The sequence below is a fragment of the Oncorhynchus clarkii genome, chromosome 33 (assembly GCF_045791955.1).
Source record: "Oncorhynchus clarkii lewisi isolate Uvic-CL-2024 chromosome 33, UVic_Ocla_1.0, whole genome shotgun sequence".
In the NCBI taxonomy this organism is placed as follows: domain Eukaryota; kingdom Metazoa; phylum Chordata; class Actinopteri; order Salmoniformes; family Salmonidae; genus Oncorhynchus; species Oncorhynchus clarkii.
In genome coordinates this window covers 11,480,360-11,500,115 of record NC_092179.1, presented here as the reverse complement: position 1 = coordinate 11,500,115, position 19,756 = coordinate 11,480,360, and the positions used below count along the sequence as shown (strand labels likewise).

Here is a 19,756-nt window from a genome sequence, read left to right as displayed (position 1 = left end):
AACTCTTTGGTCTTGGCCATAGTGGAGTTTGGAGTGTGACTGTTTGAGGTTGTGGACAGGTGTCTTTTATACTGATAACAAGTTCAAACAGGTGCCATTAATACAGGTAACGAGTGGAGGACAGAGGAGCCTCTTAAAGAAGAAGTTACAGGTCTGAAGTTACAGGAGCCAGAAATCTTGCTTGTTTGTAGGTGACCAAATACTTATTTTCCACCATAATTTGCAAATAAATTCATAAAAAATCCTACAATGTGATTTTCTGGATTTTTTTTCTAATTTTGTCTGTCATAGTTGAAGTGTACCTATGATGAAAATTACAGGTCTCGCTCATCTTTTTAAGTGGGAGAACATGCACAATTGGTGGCTGACTAAATACTTTTTTGCCCCACTGTATATGCAAATTGCCATCATACAAACTGAGGCAGCAGACTTTGTGAAAATTAATATTGGTGTTAATCTCAAAACTTTTGGCCACAACTGTATATTGCGTGACAACGTTTTTTTTTTATGGGTGCGACCGAATCATGAGCTAGTGCCACCAAGTGAAAAGGTTTGTCTGAAACGCTGGGATCCACATTGCAGTAGAGTGCATTGGAGAGAGACAGAGAGAGGAGAGAGAAGGAAGGAAGGAAGGAAGGAAGGAAGGAAGGAAGGAAGGAAGGAAGGAAGGAAGGAAGGAAGGAAGGAAGGAAGGAAGGAAGGAAGGAAGGAAGGAAGGAAGGAAGGAAGGAAGGAAGGAAGGAAGGAAGGAAGGAAGGAGACTTACGGTTCTGGCTATGCATGTCTTTGGGAGGGGAGGGTGAGGAGGAGGAGGAGGAGGAGGGTGGGGAGGTCCTTTACTCTCTCTGCCTCACTGGGACTCTACTCCCCAGACACCTAATCAGGACAGAGGGACATGTCAAAAACACAACACAGCCACACGGGCGCTCCCAACCACACACAAACACACGTCCTCCCACACACCCACCCACCACAAACGTGCTCTCTCTCACACACACACACACACCACACGTGCTCTCTCGCGCACACACCTCATTAAATGCTTGTTGTAGATCTACTACTCATGCAGACTTTGCACTAAAATTTGTGGAAAGCTTGTGAACTGTGCAGTGGGGATACAATAATGCATTATAACACTGTCGGCAAATAAAACTCTTCGTGATTATTCATTTTGGAATCAACATCTTTGTTCTGCCCTGGCAATTTCCTAAATAGACTTGGCCCCGGCAACACAGCCATCCTGCCAACTGTCCTCAGCCAACTACTGTCTGACAGGCTGTATCACCCACTCCACAGAATCTGTCTCATTGGTCACAGTTTAGTGACTGACAGTGTGAGGAGCCAATAAGATGACAGTCTGTGGGAATGACAAGGAGATTGCCTTACCCTGCCAATGAGTGCTGAAATACCAACAGCTCGTTAGAACAATACGGATGACTGAGCACACAGATTAAGCAGGTGTCAAGGCCTCTGTGTGTGTGTGTGTGTGTGTGTGTGTGTGTATGTTCCAGGTGTGTGTGTTCCAGGTGTGTGTGTGTGTGTGTGTTCCAGGTGTGTGTGTGTGTGTGTGTTCCAGGTGTGTGTGTGTGTGTGTGTGTTCCAGGTGTGTGTGTGTGTGTGTGTGTGTGTGTGTGTGTGTGTGTGTGTGTGTGTGTGTTCCAGGTGTGTGTGTGTGTGTGTGTGTGTTCCAGGTGTGTGTGTGTGTGTGTGTGTGTTCCAGGTGTGTGTGTGTGTGTGTGTGTGTTCCAGGTGTGTGTGTGTGTGTGTGTGTGTGTTCCAGGTGTGTGTGTGTGTGTGTGTGTTCCAGGTGTGTGTGTGTGTGTGTGTGTGTGTGTGTGTTCCAGGTGTGTGTGTGTGTGTGTGTGTGTGTGTGTGTGTATGTTCCATGTGTGTGTGTGTGTGTGTGTGTGTGTGTGTGTGTGTGTGTGTGTTCCAGGTGTGTGTGTATGTTCCATGTGTGTGTGTGTGTGTGTGTGTTCCATGTGTGTGTGTGTGTGTGTGTGTGTGTGTATATGTTCCAGGTGTGTGTGTGTGTGTGTGTGTGTGTGTGTGTGTGTGTGTGTGTGTGTGTGTGTGTGTGTGTGTGTGTGTGTGTGTGTGTGTGTGTGTGCGCGTATGTTCCAGGTGTGTGTGAGCGTGTGCGTATGTTCCAGGTGTGTGTGAGCGTGTAACTGCGTCCGTCAGGCAGTTGAGTAAATAGGCAAGGTAAAGCAGAGGGGGCAGCTGTATTGGGAGCTAGGATTAAAGTCCACCTCATTCAGATATGTAGTAGTAGTAGCAGCAGTAGTTACACAGCAGCCCATCCAGATTGGTTACTTACAACTGTAGTTTAGCGTACATATAACAATGCACCCAAGTCTATGTCTTGTGCTTCTGCCCTTCCAAGGTACAAGTTACCACATTTAATTTTTAAATGTTTAAATTTAACCTTTATTTAACTAGGCAACAAGTCAGTTAAGAACAAATTATTCTTTACAATGACGGCCTACAAAAAGGCAAAAGGCCTCCTGCTGGGACTGGGATTAAAATAAATAAATACATACATACAATGTAAATATAGGACAAAACACACATCACAACAAGAGAGACAACACTACATAAAGAGAGACCTAAGACAACAACATAGCAAGGCACCTAACATAGATCTAGGGTCAAAATACCCTATCCTAACCTTAAAAACATGATTAAGGGCTTTTAAAACTAGCTGACCCTGTATCAGTGGTTAGGGGCAACAACTACCTAGTCCCTCAAGCCCGTTGCCATGACATTGCCAAGCGAGCGAAACGGTGGCTAGCGTGAGAGCCCTGTGAGGCTAGCAACCACAGGAAGTAGGAAGCTCAGCCTCAGCTTCTCAGAGCTCAGCTGGGTTTGTTTACATCCGCACCGCCAGCACTAGAGGAAGACACCCACCAGAGAGAGAGAGACAAAGAGAGAGGAGAGGAGAGAGAGTAGAGAGAGAGACAAAGAGAGAGGAGATAGAGAGAGAGAGATAAAGAGAGAGGAGAGAGAGAGAGAGAGAGTGAGACAAAGAGAGAGGAGAGAGACAAAGAGAGAGGAGAGGAGAGAGAGAGAGTAGAGAGAGACAAAGAGAGAGGAGAGGAGAGAGACAGAGAGAGGAGAGGAGAGAGAGAGGAGAGAGACAAAGAGAGAGGAGAGAGAGTAGAGAGACAAAGAGAGAGGAGAGAGAGTAGAGAGAAAGAGAGAGGAGAGAGAGTGAAGCGCCAAACCCTTCTGTAACAGCCAATACATTTCATATTGTGACACAGACAACGCAGCACATTACTAAACTACTCCACACAAGTCAGCACTACACTAAACCACACACACAATCACTGCCGCTGCTTCAACACCACACACAACAGCTGCCCACACTGGAACCAAAGCAAGCACACAAACAACTAGCTGCCTCGCCAACTCACTGCACTGCAGTGAGTGCCAAGCCCACACATCAAAGTCAGGAAACGAAACTAAGCTGAGAGGACAGAGCCTGCAAGGAGTTCAATTAATCCAGGACCATACGAGCAGTCACCAGACAACAACGCACACACTATGAATAACAGTCTAGCACACAGACATTCTCAGAATGACACACACCCCACCTCTGAATAACACACAAAAGCTTTTCCGTTAAACTGCTTAATCAGCCTCCGCCGCCAGCTACAGATGTGTCTGTCTGACTCCTGCAGCCTGGCTGGCAGAAAGAGTATTTACACACACACACACACACACACACACACGAGCTGGAGGAGCATAGCTGAAAGGCATTGACCCCTGAGCAGACCTGACCTATTCAGAGCCTGTCAATGAGCAGCTGTTGTGAGAGGAAGATTTCCTGTTTCCCCTAACCACAGATCTAAGGTCAGATGTACATGCGTTATAACAATTTAGTGGTTAGGAAAAAGTCTAGGTCCTGTCTGAGAGGACTGCAGCTGGAGGCAGCAACCTGCAGGGGGCAGGAGAGAGCACTCAAAGTGGGTCGTGTGTGTGTGTGTGTGTTTGTGTGTGTTTTGCCTGTCTCTTGGCACAGACGGACTCCTCTCTCTAGGACATGAGCAGCCAGCAGCAGAGAGCAGATGTAAGCGCGCTCCGCTCACTGGGGATCAACGAGAACGTAAGCAGACGGACAGACAAGAGCTGGTTTTCAATTATTATTATTTTTTTTAAAACTTTAACTCTGCATTGTAGGAAAAGGACCCGTAAGTAACCATTTCCCTTTTAGTCTACGAAGCATGTGACAAATAAAATGTGATTTTAATTTGGTCCAGCACTGACCAATGTTTAAGGGGCTCTTACTGGGATGGGTTAGAGTTAGGGGTCTTACTGTAGTGTGTAGGGGTTAGGGTTCTTACCGTAGTGGGTGAGGATCCCCTGGGGTTTGACCACTTGGTTGCAGACATTGCAGACGACGAGACAGAAATCCTCCTGGTTGGGAAACTGGCCAAACACGTGCATCTCTGCAGGAGACAGAGACAGGAACAGGGACAGGGGGTGAGCTAGGAGAAGGACCAGAAAGCTGCATTGATCTAAGGGCAGCTTGTTGTTTCCTCCCATGGTTAATGTTGGGAGGGGGAGGGGGGGGGGGGGGGTTCAGCTGATCCAATCAAAATGTCTCTTCCTACTTCCAAACAGGCAACTTCACAGAGATCTTACTCATCACTATGTGTACTCTGCATCCCAGGGGGATTGGCAGGTTAGCATTTGTCGTCGTGAATCTTGCTCTGCAGAGTGCCACAAAGTCATCAAATACGATTTTTAACTTAACCACGATGCCTACAACTAACTACCGGGAAAAAAAATCGCTCAGTGCTGCCTTCAGGAGAAAAATCATGACAATAAACATCAACCTGTGGGAAAACTGAGGATTTGGTTCGTCTTCGCCTTGACCTGGCATGTCCTGTCGACTGAAATAGATAAGAGACCGGTCATGCTTGGTGGGTATCTAACTGAGGCGGCACTCATGCTGTCCTGGACCGTCCGGAGATCTTTGGCTGCGTCCCAATTCTCCACAAGTGTACACTTTGGGGAGAAGGGGGATGCTGCCTCAGAGCCAGTCAAGGTCTCATGGAAGCGAGGACTGAAGCATCACTCTGGGTAACACTGAACACACAATAATGCCTGCTGATTGATTGTGTCTTTGTATTTTAAGATGTGCGTGACTGTGCTTGTCCACCAGTGTATCAGTGTTGTGTTACTTGTCATGCTCTGTGTTTTGTGTGGACCCCAGGAAGAGTAGCTGCTGGTTCTGCAACAACTAGATGGGGATCAAAATAAACTAATCAAATCGAGTGGATCTGGTCCAGATAGTTGCTTAGACAGAATGGTTAAAGGTTAGGATTGTCGGAGGGTTATTCTGATGCTAGATCAGTGGTTAAGGGCAACCTTGACCTCCATGGTCCAGCCCCTACACTGTGTGGCGCATCAGACCACTCCGGTAGACCAGCCGCTCTGCTCCAATAAAAATAGCCCATCTTTTTTTTTTAAACCTTTATTTTACCAGGGAAGACATCTTTTTCCAAATGTGCCCTACAAGTAAAACATCACAAATCACTTAGAAAAAACAGTTTACATCCCTCCACAAATAAATCCCCAATCATTACTCTAAACTGTACCAGAACATCAAGATGAAATGGATGTTATCCAGCAATACGGTACATTAAAACCTAAAGCAGATTTACCAAGCTCGGGGGAGATCCTAGGAAGCTCGAGAGTTAACCAATCCTGTGAACAGGTTAGGCAACTCGGGTGTCTATACTTCAACAGCAAAGTTAGATAAGATGGACGTTTCTGAAGTAGGGAGTAATGTAGAGATGTACGGGTCTTTAGCGAAGTCCAGCCAACCTTTTGATACAGGATGTATTGATGAGTATCAAAACTATCCTCTGTAACAAAACGAAGGGCACTACGGTAGATGACAGACAAAGGTTTAACAGTAGCAGCAGCTGCCCAGGGCACAGACAGATTTTTCACCTAGTCGGCTCGGGGATTCGAACCAGCGACCTTTCGATTACTGGCCCAATGCTTTTTAACTTCTAGGCTACCTGCCGCCCTATTTATTAACAAATGAACAATGAAAATGCTTTGTACGTACATTTAATTATCCACGTGACACTGTTAAATACAAGGATGACATTGGAAACGGTTTCATTCAATAAAACAAGCAACTTGTTAAAAAGTAGGATTCATGGCGTTCAGCCCATTAAAAAAAAAGACATCTACGTCGGCAGCCTACACACGTTTCACGCTTGGTGATTTTTTGTCGGCCAATCAAAGTCGCTCCACAGTCTGAGCTTCCAAGTGTAGCAAGTGAAGTGAGAGATCACTAATGATAAAATGACAGAATTAAAAAGTGAGCTAAATAAGAAGGAGTGGGCTACGACAAACAACCAAGAGGTGGGCTGTTGTTTAATCTGAATCACGGTGTTGCCATTTCTTTACAAGGACGAGGAGTGCAGTAAATGTAGCCTTAGTTAGCTCGTTACCTAGCTAGTTACCTAACATCGATTTGACGCAGTCAAAACAGGCACTGTCGTGGCATGATGAATAAGCAGCAGCTAACTGTTACAAGATTGTCTAACGCGCGCGGGCCAGCTTGGCTACTTTGTAGTCTCACACACACACACACACACACACACACACACACACACACACACGTCCTTCCTCCTACTAAAAACACAAGTAAAAACAAACAAAAAAACATGTATTCCAACTATCCAGATATCCAAGAAAGAAAATCCTGATATTATTCTAATAGTGAAATTATTTCAAATGTCCACATCCCTAAACCAGAAACAACAAGTATAGCACTTATAAAAGCACCCGTTTTTTTTCATCTGTCACTGCCAAGACAAATGAGAACAGTGTGTAGTTTACTCCAGCGCTCGCCTGCCAAAACGACACAAACTGCCACAACACTGCTGCTAAAACAATCTTGTCTTTCGTGAATGAGAGCTACCCAGGCAGAGAGAGAAACACACTGTCTGTCAGACACCCGCTGAGAAAATAGTTTAAAGCGGGGATAACATTTTTCTATATATTTGTGCATTGTCAAGTCTCACTTATCCTCTAAACAACATTGTCAGATAATGAATTGAATTATAGACCGCATCAGCTGTTGACCTATGTAGTGGAGAGAAGGCATAATGCTGAGTTCACCATATAACAATGGGCATAATCGCTGTCTGGCACTAATCTCAGAGATGATTAGGCATTGACTGTAATGACGTCACCCACCTAGCTATTACTGTCTGCTTGACACATGGTGTGACCTCATCGGCTGATGGTGTGACTGACTGAGTGTGTGTGTGTGTGTGTGTGTGTGTGTCTCACAACCTGCCTGACTCTTGGCCGGGGAACAACAACACTGGGAGACTCCATTCTGACTGAGTGAGTGGATCTCCTTACCTTATCCATTAGGGGGTCCAGGGCAAACACAACTGGCCTTAGATCAGTGTCTAAAGGGGAAGTCAATCTTACTCTGTCTCAGTGTGTTGGCCTGGGATCAGCAGTCAGAGCATGTTGGTGATTCCAGTCTGGCTGGGACTGAGAGAGGCTGCTTTGGCACTCAGTCTGACTGAACTGAAGACGGGGTAGTTAGTACTGAAGTGTACTACACTTGAGTGTAGCTCATGTCTGTCACTCTGGGTGGCCCACCAACCTAGAGTTATCAAATCCCCTCATTTGTACAGTGTAGGTGGAGCCAAGAACCTCTAGGGTACAAACTCTAGGTAAGCAGGAAGGGAACATAGTCATGCACATGTGACATTTCCTGCTTGACCAATATCATGCCACTAGATATCAATTCGTTTGTAATTAACAAATTCGTACATTCACTATCATACATAAAACACATGTGATCTTCATAATAAACAGCTTTAGGAAATATGTATGCTGTGATCATCCCTTAGCTTTGAAGTTGACAGGCTGTGCCTTGTTGTGTGGCCTTGGTGTTAAAATATGCAAGAATGTTGGCAAGAACGCCGGAGTGACACCTGGAGCGTCATCAGTCCACAAGAACAAGGCTCGGGTGACAGTCACCACAACACGTTTTGATCAACCTTACCTTCTTTGCTGAGTTTAGTTCCTTCCCAGGAGTTGTACAGCTCTTTCAAGCGGTTTCCGACGAGCGAGTCTGTATTTGAGTAATATAAGAAAATGAGGTTCATATTGGAGTTAATGTACTAGAGGTTAGTTGGTGCTTGAATTAAACATACATCTCACGCACACCACGCTGGAACGTGTCATGACGTCCAGCTCGATAACTAGGTCGCAGCTGTAACGTTAACTGACGAGGTGCCTTGACCAATCAAGCAAACTGTCACCAACAAGCAACGAAAAGTTATCCTGGCCAGACAGCAGTGAACTAACCCATGTACATCACGAACATGTTGAGAATGCATCAGAGAAATGAGTACAGAGCATTTGCAAAGCATGCGTTTTATCGATTTGTTATGCATTTGGTAACTAACTTAATATGTGGTTGTTATCTTCCAGTTTTGACAGATGCATGGAGGACACGGCTGGCTAACTCAATCTCAGTTCAACAACACTGTTCGCACGTGCCATTTTTATAGAAATGGACGACAAAATTGACGTGCACTTACTGTCAGAATAGTGTAATTTTGCTGCGCTGATAAAAGTCGACCAAGGTTTGCACAGGAACGTATCCGGATTTGGTAGTTGGCGATCCAATGTCGCCATTGCACTTCCTTCTTGTTGCTTGCTTTTTTCCCTCTCCTTCGCAGTACGCTAAACGAGACAAGCGGAGCACCTGACGTCATTTTCGTCACGTTCCGTCTTCGCTCGGCCTCTGGCGGCAAGGAGTTGAAAGGTTGCAAAGGGGTGTGTGGGCCTCTGAAGTTCAAACGTTTGTTTTTCTGATACATAAATGACACGTGTGTTGTTGTTTTTCTCAAAATTGCATTTCACCCATTGTTGATTTGCTGAAATATATTCCGATGTCTTACATATTCAATATGTTTTAATGTTTCAGTAACAGTAGAAGATTTTAGGCTGGCAATAGCCAAAGTACAGCACATTTGACCAATATGTGAGCCATATTACAGTATAATACAGTACAACAACGTGCAGTCGTTGTGAAGCAGCAATATCCTAGTCGGTCAATAATACTTTTACTACAGACAAGAATATTGTACACTTTTGCACTACACAAACAAAATACCTTTTGCTGCCCATACACATTATTATATAAAATATCACTTTTGCTGATCACAAATTTGCCATAGGAATCCTATACATTGTTCCAAGAGATCTTCAGCGCAACAACAAAATATGACTCAGCATTGACCTCTTGTGGTTGGAATTGAAAATTGCGTCTCTACTCAATGATGGACAGACAGTGGCCTACAACATTGGCTCATTGGTGATGTCGATGTTTGTGAAAATATCCATACAGTCAGTACCCATACATCCTTCAACAAGTGATTGTTGGAGAAATGTATGGAAAAATGTGTGGATGAGTGGTCAAACTTGTGTTATAGCTGCAGACTGTGTTATAACATTAGTTATAAGTCAGTGATGGTAGGCTGGTGTTGAACAGGAAACAAAGCCAATAGGGCCGCATGACTTCAGCACGTGTCAGTGAGGACTACCACAGACCACATGACTGAGCATGTAACAGTGGTTCCCTAGCTGCAGGACATCACTGGGAGGAATACGTGAGCCATGTTCCAATAGGCTACTATAATATTGCATCATTTCATCCTTCTGTGAGGTAATTGTCACCCTCAAAGACAGTCTGGTAGGTCTAAGCAATGATCACATAGATTTAAATTATCCAGTCATGTCAGATGAGCATTTAAAGGAAGGGAGGAATGATGCATTAAGGATGCCAGTGATCAGCTCAGACACACCGGAGCAGCATTACCAGATAATATCCTGTTTGTTCTTCAGACAAACGGTAAACAGTGAGGTCACAGGACAAATCATGAAACAAGTCAGGAGTCTTTGGGTCAGAAATGTCCCGCAACCTCCCCAGTATGGCTTGTAAGCGAAGTAAATATTACCAGATAGAGAGAGACCCATTCTACTTTTATACAAAAAGAGAGAATGTAGGAAATGCATTGGTTTTTATTCAAAAAGAAAGCAGACATTCATAATTCGCATGTTGTGGAAAGGACAGCTCCGTCTCTCTCCACAACGGGGCAGATACATACAGATCCTCCATGAAGCTAAAGTTGGTCTGATGACTACAAGAGGAAGACAGAGGCATAACCAGGATACCAGACATTACAAACACACACTCAACATTGGCCATCCATACACAAGCACTTCAAGTTACACTTTTATTAGATCAAAGGTAATAACAGAAAATATATCAGAAATGCAAAGGTAATGGCAGGGAATAATAATTCATTAAGCAATCAAAAAAAACAAAAAAAACAGGAGATTTCAAAACATAAAGCCAGCACATGCACACTTTCTTAGTGGCTGAGGTTCAACAAACCTCATAATACAAAGTACAAAAACCATGGCAGATTAAAGAACATCATTTTAAAAATCAGTCTTCGCAACAGAAGATGATATTGAAAGATACAAGATCAAGACTGGAAAGTTCTACTTAATTTCAAGTGAGACAAACATTAAAATGTTTTATACATATCATTTAAGAAAGCATATGGCCAGCGGTACAGTCAGAGACACATGCATCCTTGTGTAAACAGTGTGAAATGGCTAGCTAGTTAGTCGTGCGCGCTAGTAGAGTTTCAACTGGTGACGTCACTCGCTCTGAGACCTTGAAGTAGCTGTGGAGCGATAGATAATGATGCTTCGTGGGAGGCAGTTGTTGATGTGTTCAGAGGGTCCCTGGTTTGAGTCCGGGTTGGGGCGAGGAGAGGGACGGAAGCAAGACTGCCACACTTGGCAAAAGTGAGGACAGATCAGGATTCCTTCTAGGCCATGAGGCGAAAGGACACATTGTTTAAGAATCTGAATTATCCCAGGTTAGGGTTTGGTAGAAATGCCCAGAACAAAGACACTGTAGTTGCCGGTCAAAGTGCACAAATGCTGTCAATGAGTCTGTACCACAGCTTAGGATAAAATACCAGGGGTTCGTGAGATTTACTGGTAAGAGAAGGCACCGGTTTAGAAGTTAAAGAAGGCACGAGGAGAGAAAGCATTAGCATGCTAAGGCACAGAAAGGCATGGCCCAAAATTGGGACAGGTATTGAAGGCACAGATATATTCGACAAAGCATAGATATTGATAACTAAGGCACAGTAAAAATATGGCTGTTTCCACCCAGACAATCAGCAGGCAAGATGAAGCTGCCTATTACCATAAAACTTATAGTGTATCTATCCAATCCTCTCAGATCTACATAAGTACTTAGGGGGCTATTTTGGCCATTGGAAGTGGAGTAGAGTATTAGATAGCAGCAGGGACTTGTTGACCACGCCCGGCCCCAGCCCCCTGCTGGGCAGTGTACTTCTGAGAGTGGCAGCGGGTCTCCTTGTACACAATCCAGGCGTTCCCAGCCCACACGATCAGATTCAGGTACCCAAACACCTAGAGGAGATAGGCAGAGATTGCTTTAGTCAGAGATTGCTTTAGTCAGAGTGAGACCATGTGGTCAAAGAGAAGTGAGCATGGCAAACACAGTATTTCTGTTGGATGTGCAGAAAAACTGTTACATTTCACCTCTTTTTAAATCTATGTGCGTATCATGCAATTCAAGTGAGTGTGAACTTGATACATTCTGATGAACAAGTATGGTCTATAAGAAGATTTGTTTTAAACGGTCGAGTTACTCACCACAGAGACATTGAGGGTGCGCATGTTGGCGAAGTCAGTGACCTCGCAGGACACGTCGCTCTCCTTGCAGAGTGTCAGTGTGGAGGTGATGCCCGCTGTCCCGGTGGCATCCTTCACGTTCTGCAGCCCCTTGGCCCATGCTGAGGAACACACTAGCCACAGGAAGGCAATCGCTGCCGTCAGACCAAAATCCTGGGGGGAGAGAGGGAAGAGGGAACCCAAGTCATCATCCCTCACTTTGTTCCCGTTGGAACCACTTTGCTTCAGCATGGTTTAAAATGGACAAGGGAGTACATTCAATTGTGGCCTGATCCCTGATCTGTTTGTGATGCCTTGCTTGGCGTGACAATGACCAAAAGGAGTTGTCAAGACAGAATAAACAGTTGTAGGACCACGCCAAATTAATTGTTCACATCCTACTGGAAGATGTGCATGAATAACTCAAGAAATTGGCTTAAAACACCGCTCGGCGGTCATCGTCACCTGCCACAGATTATTTTTCCCTTTTCTGTTGGTTTTGTCTTGATTGTTTTCACCTGTTTCTTGTTAACCGTTTATTCAGGGCTATTTAAACCTTCAGGTCTGCTTTTGGGCGGGCTTGTTTATTTTGCTGTCAGTGGAGGTTCATGTTTTATGGCTTACGGTTTGTTTTTGTTTTTGTGGTCATGTGTGCCTGTTGTTTTTGGCTTGACCCATATTTGGAATAAACATTCTCCTTTGGAATGTTGCTCTTTGTGCTTGACTCCACACCCACCAATCCTAGCTATCCTGACACATGTGACTAACAGAAATTGAATAATGTGTTCCTAAACAAAGGGGGGGTCAAAATCAAAAGTAACAGTCAGTATCTGGTGTGGCCACCAGCTGCATTATGTACCGCAGTGCATCTCCTCCTCTTGGACTGCACCAGATTTGCCAGTTCTTGCTGTGAGATGTTACCCCACTCTTCCACCAAGGCACCTGCAAGTTCCCGGACATTTCTGGGGGGAATGGCCCTAGCCCTCACCCTCCGATCCAACAGGTCCCAGGCGTGCTCAAAGGGATTGAGATCCGGGCTCTTCGCTGCCCATGGCAGAACACTGACATTCCTGTCTTGTAGGAAATCACTCACAGAATGAGCAGTATGGCTGGTGGCATCGTCATGCTGTAGGGTTATGTCAGGATGAGCCTGCAGGAAGGGTACCACATGAGGGAGGAGGATGTCTTCCCTGTAACGCACAGCATTGAGATTGCCTGCAATGACAACAAGCTCAGTCCGATGATGCTGTGGCACACCGCCCCAGACCTTGACGGACCCTCCACCTTCAAATCGATCCCACTCCAGAGTACAGGCTTCGGTGTAACGCTCATCCCTTCGACGATAAATCTGAATCCGACCATCACCCCTGGTGAGACAAAACCGCGACTCGTCAGTGAAGAGCACTTTTTGCCAGTCCTATCTTGTCCAGCGACCAGAGGGTTTATGCCCATTAAGCGACATTGTTGCCTGTGATGTCTGGTGAGGACCTGCCTTACAAAAGGCCTACAAGCCCCCAGTCCAGCCTCTCCCAGCCTATTGCGGACAGTCTGAGCACTGAGGTTTTGTGCGTTCCTGGTGTAACTCGGGCAGTTGTTGCCATCCTGTACCTGTCCCGCAGGTGTGATGTTCGGATGCATCGATCCTGTGCAGGTGTTGTTACACATGGTCTGCCATGCGAGGACGATCCTGTGCAGGTGTTGTTACACATGCAGTCTGCCACTGGGCGAGGATCTTTCTTTTGGTGTTTGTCAGATCAGTAGAAAGGCCTCTTTAGTGTCCTAACTTTTCATAACAGTGACCTTAATTGCCTACTGTCTGTAAGCTGTAGCGCTGTCTTAATTGCTTATGGTTCATTTAACGTCAGTGTTTAAACACTTTACAGATTTTTACGGACATTGCTGAGTTTACATACATTATCAGGACATACAGACACATTTTATTGATGCTGGCCACATCTGCAGTCCTCATGCCTCCTGATATTTGCAGCATGCCTAAGACACATTCACGCAGCATGGGAACCAGTTAATAATGTTCTGGGGCAACAAAGTGCCTATGCAAAGCCCTCACTCTGCCACTCAGAAATTCAGTGTCTGCCTGCCTTGAAAATCTTTGCCTGTGTGTGTGTTGTGTCTAAGCTTCAAAACATAGTCTACTGTAGCTACTGACGTTAAAGTGCCTGCTAGTTAAGGATACTATAGTTATCACATTTCACATTGGATTTATTAACTAACTACACAAACTTTCATAACAGTGACCTTAATTGCCTACTGTCTGTAAGCTGTTAGTGTCTTAATGACTGTTCCACAGGTGTCGTCCAATGCATTACATATTGTAATTGCTTATCCAGCTGCTCTATCTATTGGTGAAGTAATTTAATGTCAAGCTAAATATATATATAAAAAATGATTTCAGAGGTTTAAAAAGAAATGTGAAAAAACTATACAAACCCTAAAACAGTGTTTAAACACTTTACAATGAAGATAACTCTCATCAAAGAGAACTACACCCTTGAACCGTATGTCTACCTGAATCTAACAGAAAGTCAAAGGTCATTTCCAGCCCCCTCCCTCTATCTATACAGATGGGTAGATCTAACAGATTGCCTGAAGAAAAGACAACTTGCGTGTGATCTTGGGGAAATCAGAAACAAAATCCATGTTGTGTTTTATTGCCCTCTGTATATTAATCTCAGATGTTCTGAGACATTCTTTTTTGTAACATTTTTGGTGATAACCGTGAAGTATTCTGGTTACGAGACAAGCAGAGGCTTAAATTTAGTTTCAAACAGGATGTGTTTGAGATTGCAAAGTTTGTTCACAATGCCTAGAGGTGAAGGAGAAATGTACTGTTTGTGTAGTGTGGCTGGATGGTAGCTGTACTTGCTATGATTATTGTATGCGTATAATTTGTGAAATATTATTTTGATTTGAGTACAAGGAAAATGGTACTCTGTACAGTAGTGTCTTGTAAGCCCATGTGGGCTGGGCAAGAGTAAGTGTATGACACTTCCATAAATAATATCAATCAAAATCAAATCACATCAATCATATTCATTTCAAGTCACGTATGAGAATCTCAATCTAGGTTTTGTCCCGGTACTTTCCCAATACTCACAAACATAGGGCCGAAGTCAGAGTCCTTGTACACGTGCATGTAGCCCAGGTAGACGAGCAACGCCACTATAGAGTACAGGAAGCAGATGATGGCCACGCCCACAAAGAACTGGGCGGAGGAGGCGGAGTCTCCCACCAGGTGGGTGACGGGCACGGAGTGGTTACACAGAGTGGTGTTGCTCTCCACTAGAGCAACCAGGTTTAACCTGGGGACACAACGCAGCTTAACACTTCAGTGTACATCTCTACGTAATATAGCAGAGTTATCCAGAGTACTTCTGTAAGAGATCAGTGTCACACTAAATATACTGAACAAAAATATAAACGCAACTTGCAGCAATTTCAAAGATTTTACTGAGTTACAGTTCATAAGGAAATCAGTAAGTTTAAATAAATTCATTAGGCCCTAATCTATATATTTCACATGACTGAGAATACAGATATACATCTATTGGTCCCAGATACCTTTTTTAAAAAGTTAGGGGCGTGGATCAGAAAACCAGTCACTATCTGGTGTGACCACCATTTGTCTCATGCAGCGCAACACATCTCCTTTGCAGGCTGTTGATTATGGAATGTTGTCCCAATATCCAGCGGAGTTGCTGGATATTGGCGGAAACTGGAATGCGCTGTCGTACACGTCGATCCAGAGCATCCCAAACATGCTCAATGGGTGACATGTCTGGTGAGTATGCAGGCCATGGAAGAACTGGGACATTTTCAGCTTGTGTACAGATGCTTGTGACATGGGGTGATGGCGGCAGATGAATGGCATGACAATGGGCCTTAGGATCTCGTCACGGTATCTCTGTGCATTCAAATTGCCATCGATAAAATGCAATTGTGTTCATTGTCTGTAGCTTATGCCTGCCCATACCATAACCCCACCGCCCCCATGGGACACTGTTCACAATGTTGACATCAGCAAACCGCTCGCCCATACAACGCCATCTGTGGTTGTGAGGCCGATTGGAAGTACAGACAAATTCTATAAAATGACGTTGGAGACGGCTTATGGTAGAGCAATTAACATTACATTTTCTGGCAACAACTCTGTTGGACATTCCTGCAGTCAGCATGCCAATTGCACGCTCCCTCAAAACTTGAGGCATCTGTGCCACTTTGTTGTGTGAGAAAAATGCACATTTTAAAGTGGCCTTTTATTGTCCTTGGCAGAAGGTGCACCTGTGTAATTATCATTCTATTTAATCAGCTTCTTGATATGCAACAACTGTCAGGAGGATGGATTATCTTGGAAAAGGATAAATGCTCACTAACAAGGATGTAAACAAAGTTGTGCACAACATTTTAGAGAAATAAGCTTTTTGTGCATATGGAACATTTCTGGGATCTTTAATTTCAGGTCATGAAACATGGGACCCATGTTGCATTTATATTTTTGTTCAGTGTACTTATACCCAGGGGATATAGAATGACAATAGCAAGAGGAAAGAATGGAGACTTTTATTGTCAACATTTCAGCTGCTAATCATCCTGATTGACAATTAAAAACTATTCATTGTGTCATCTATTTTAACCTGATACATCTTCACTGTACAGGTCACTTCCTGTTTGTGTCATACTACACCTGGAATAAACCCCAGTCATTACACTGCACACGAAAACACTCATCCAGATTAATGGAGGAAATAATCAGTAGAGGTCATGGGGTCAAGTTGTTTCCTCCACCACGAACATCCTTCTACAGATGATATCTATACAACAACTTCCTTCCTAGTTCCAGCAGGATATCTGATAACACATCAAGGCATTTCAAATATTTCAAAAGGGGTCTTATTTGCAGTTGGGTCTAATAGTTGTATGGGTTATCAAACACAGTAACACAGAGAGAGAGAGAGAACTGACTGACACCCACCTGAAGGGATAGCTAAAAGTAGCATTCAGTGTCTCGTTCCTTCCTTCGCTGCAGAAGAGTGACACGATAGTCCTTCCAGAATACCCCCCACAGCTCCCAAATGCAAAGATGGCTGTCAGCTGTTTAAAACAGAGAAAGAGAGAGAGATTGTGAGAGAGAGAGAGAGAGAGAGAGAGAGAGAGAGAGAGAGAGAGAGAGATATTGAGAGAGAGAGAGATATATATATATCACGTAAACTGTTTTAGCTGAGCGGGGAGAAGGGAGAAACATTGCTTACACTGGACATACTGTGAGATACTGTAGTAGACCAGCTCAGGGGGGATGTTTGGATAAACGGACTGAAAGAATTGAAGAGACTGCATGCAGCATCACACCCAACAGCAAGCTTGCCAAGAGAAAGGAAGATCTAACGGTGTACATAAAGATCTGTTTTGATCCTCTTCTCGTTCTATCTGCTGCAATCCATGTGGTTCTAAGGTTGATGCCCTCTCTCTCTCTCGATGTAGGCTATTAGATCAGTGTCTAGGGGGAAACGTAATGCTACTTCGTGACTGTGCCTCCATTTTGCTTCCGGAGAGGCCCTTCTTTCTCACCCTTCTCCAGATGTTTTCATTTCACAGTGTGGCAACTTCCTGTTGGCTGACGACCTCATTGTAGCAACTTGTGCCATTTCACAGCAATTAACATCTAGTGAGCACTGCAAATGCACAGACAGAGACAACAGCCTGCTATGGTCAGATGACTTGGGTGACTGGGGTGGTGCTGCCTGTCTGGTTGCTGCCTGTCTTGCCTGCAGCCTGTATCTTGAAGGATTTGCACAGTGAGAGAGAGAGAGAGAGAGAGAGAGAGAGAGAGAGAGAGAGAGAGAGAGAGAGAGAGAGAGAGAGAGAGAGAGAGAGAGAGAGAGAGAGAGAGAGAGAGAGAGAGAGAGAGAGAGAGAGAGAGAGAGAGAGAGAGTGAGAGTGAGAGAGAGAGAGAGAGAGAGAGAGAGAGAGAGAGAGAGAGAGAGAACAGCTGAATTGTTAACCTAATGTCCTCCTGCATGGCTACACAGGATTCCTTTGACCGAGTTATGCAGGCAAGTCGGTTAAACTTGATTAAGGAATTCTCTCCAAAAGCATGGATTCTCAGGACAACATGGTTTCCAAAGTGGAAGGAATGTAACCCTGGCCTAAAAACTATATCACACCACTTCAGTGCTGATTAACTCTCTAAAAGTCTACGCCCACTACTACTACAGCCCATAGAAACGCATTGATAACACATTCATGACAAAAAAATTAATGAAATGGAATAAGGTTTTGAAGTATCTGTCCTTTATCTAGAAGATACAGCCTAAGAAAGCACAGGAAATATGTGTTTTTTGGACACATGTTTAACCCCAAAATGACACCCATACTTCCATTAATTTTTTTAAACTGGTATCGGGTTTGGAGGTTCAGACATTACATGCGAGAAGACCGATTTTCGGAGATGGGGATGGAGTAGATTGAGACGCATCCCAGATATCTCTAGGTTAAATGGACAGATTTTGATGAGGATTTTTCTATTATGTTACTTAGATTGAGTCAGTAGGGTGCGTCAACATGGTCTCAAGGATTTTTAAGTTCTGCAAAACCTGTCAGCTTGATTGGGTGCAATTTTAATTTCATTTTCTTCTAAGTGTCAGGTTATGTCAGGGGCACAGAGCTTCCTGACCCCAGATCTGCATGTTCCCTTCAAGATAATGATTGTATATGCTGGGTAACATTAAAGTGAATTATTAATGAGACATGAATTAATGTATAACACCTCTTGCCTTTCATTTGAAAGGCAGGAAAAGGGTTTTGAACAGGGACATTTCAAAACCATGCCAGTACAAACTGATCCAGCCCCTAGCCCGCTACTGTAACATACTTTGCTGAAATGGAGAGGTGAATGAATGTCATACTGTAGGATATCATTGTTTTGTCATTGCAGAATAAGGAGAAGAGAGACTGACAAAACAAAACTGTGACCCATTAGTTTCTGAAAAACTGATGAAAGCTTGTGTGGTTTGCTCCAACATGCAATACGATTGAAATGCAACAAAAAGCATGATATACAGTACATGTCTTTTCTATTTGATTTAATCAGGCCACAGCCCCGAACTAAAGTGAAAAATCCCTCGGCTATTAGAACTGTTGAGCTGCATATTTTCTCCAGTAAGATTCTGGACAGTGTAGCCTACTTACCCATTCTATAAATTTGATGAATCCCAGCGGTTCCTTGAGAGGCGCCAAGTTCAGTCGAAATCCTGTTATCATCTCCCCCGACTCCCCAACTATCTAAATATTATCTGGATGAAAATTAAGTATATGTTGCTATAAAGTAACGAAACAAGTTTCAATAAGTTTGACAGAATGACGTGGTACTGCGCGCAATGGCTTTGTGCGCTCTGTTTTGGTGATCCCTGTCCCTCCTACGCAAATGCCGGAGGCTAGAGTAGAAACAAATTATGAAAAACGATCAATTTGCTTTTTTAGATTAATGTTTACTCTCTCGGTAGATAGTTGCAACTTGAATCACCTAGGATTGGGTCGATTTAAAAAATCCTAAATTGGCTAAACAACTGATAGACCAATGATGGAAAGTAACGGTTCTCTCAACTGGCGTCTCGAATTCCTTAACACAAAAAAACACTGTGTAAGCCTGCAAATGACTGTAAAAAAATGATGTCTGTATTGTATTCGCACTAAGCTGCTGAACCTTCGGTCTCTGTTTGGAAAAATCTTCGCTCTCTTGTTGCAAGTTTCTGCTACTCTAGTCATATGGCCTGAAAGCAAATCAAGGCCTTCATTGTAAATACGAATTTGTTCTTAACTGACTTGCCTTGACAAATACAGGTAAAATACATGTAAAAAAGGTAAAAGGTAAAAAGGTAAAAAATGTTTAAATAAATGAAAATATTACAACATATTGGATGACTCTCATTCACATTCCATTCACCCAGTTCAATGT

At 43.8% G+C, this 19,756-nt stretch overlaps 2 protein-coding genes across 3 annotated transcripts in view; both read right to left on the bottom strand.

The window, feature by feature from the left end:
• Window positions 1-8,724, bottom strand: part of LOC139392736 (ataxin-7-like protein 1) — a 31,997-nt gene extending 23,273 nt beyond the window's left edge. The window contains exons 1-3 of one of the 2 annotated variants that reach the window (XM_071140948.1): window positions 8,601-8,724; window positions 8,060-8,128; window positions 4,350-4,454 (exon numbers count right to left, since the gene is read on the bottom strand). In XM_071140948.1, coding sequence (XP_070997049.1) covers window positions 4,350-4,454; window positions 8,060-8,128; window positions 8,601-8,697 — 271 coding nt within the window. In that variant the 5' untranslated portion in view covers window positions 8,698-8,724. Of the gene's footprint in view, window positions 1-766; window positions 877-4,349; window positions 4,455-8,059; window positions 8,129-8,600 lie in introns of those variants that run through there. The other variant, XM_071140949.1, reaches the window with a different exon arrangement.
• Window positions 8,725-10,070: 1,346 nt separating this feature from the next.
• LOC139392743 (synaptophysin-like protein 1) lies at window positions 10,071-19,756 on the bottom strand. Its single transcript, XM_071140963.1, has 5 exons — window positions 18,991-19,756; window positions 16,778-16,896; window positions 14,903-15,107; window positions 11,770-11,961; window positions 10,071-11,523 (listed from the first exon to the last, which is right to left on the bottom strand). The coding sequence occupies exons 1-5, from the start codon at window positions 19,060-19,062 to the stop codon at window positions 11,383-11,385; spliced, it is 729 nt and encodes a 242-aa protein (XP_070997064.1). The 5' UTR covers window positions 19,063-19,756; the 3' UTR covers window positions 10,071-11,382.

Bases quoted from the DNA above. Each gene is read 5' to 3' on its own strand.
- LOC139392743 (XM_071140963.1), bottom strand. From the start codon at position 19,062: ATGATAACAGGATTTCGACTGAACTTGGCGCCTCTCAAGGAACCGCTG. The intron at 15,108-16,777 runs GTGGGTGTCAGT...TTGTGTCCCCAG, and splicing joins ACTTTTAGCTATCCCTTCAG to GTTAAACCTGGTTGCTCTAG. The intron at 11,524-11,769 runs GTGAGTAACTCG...TATCTCCTCTAG, and splicing joins GCACCCTCAATGTCTCTGTG to GTGTTTGGGTACCTGAATCT.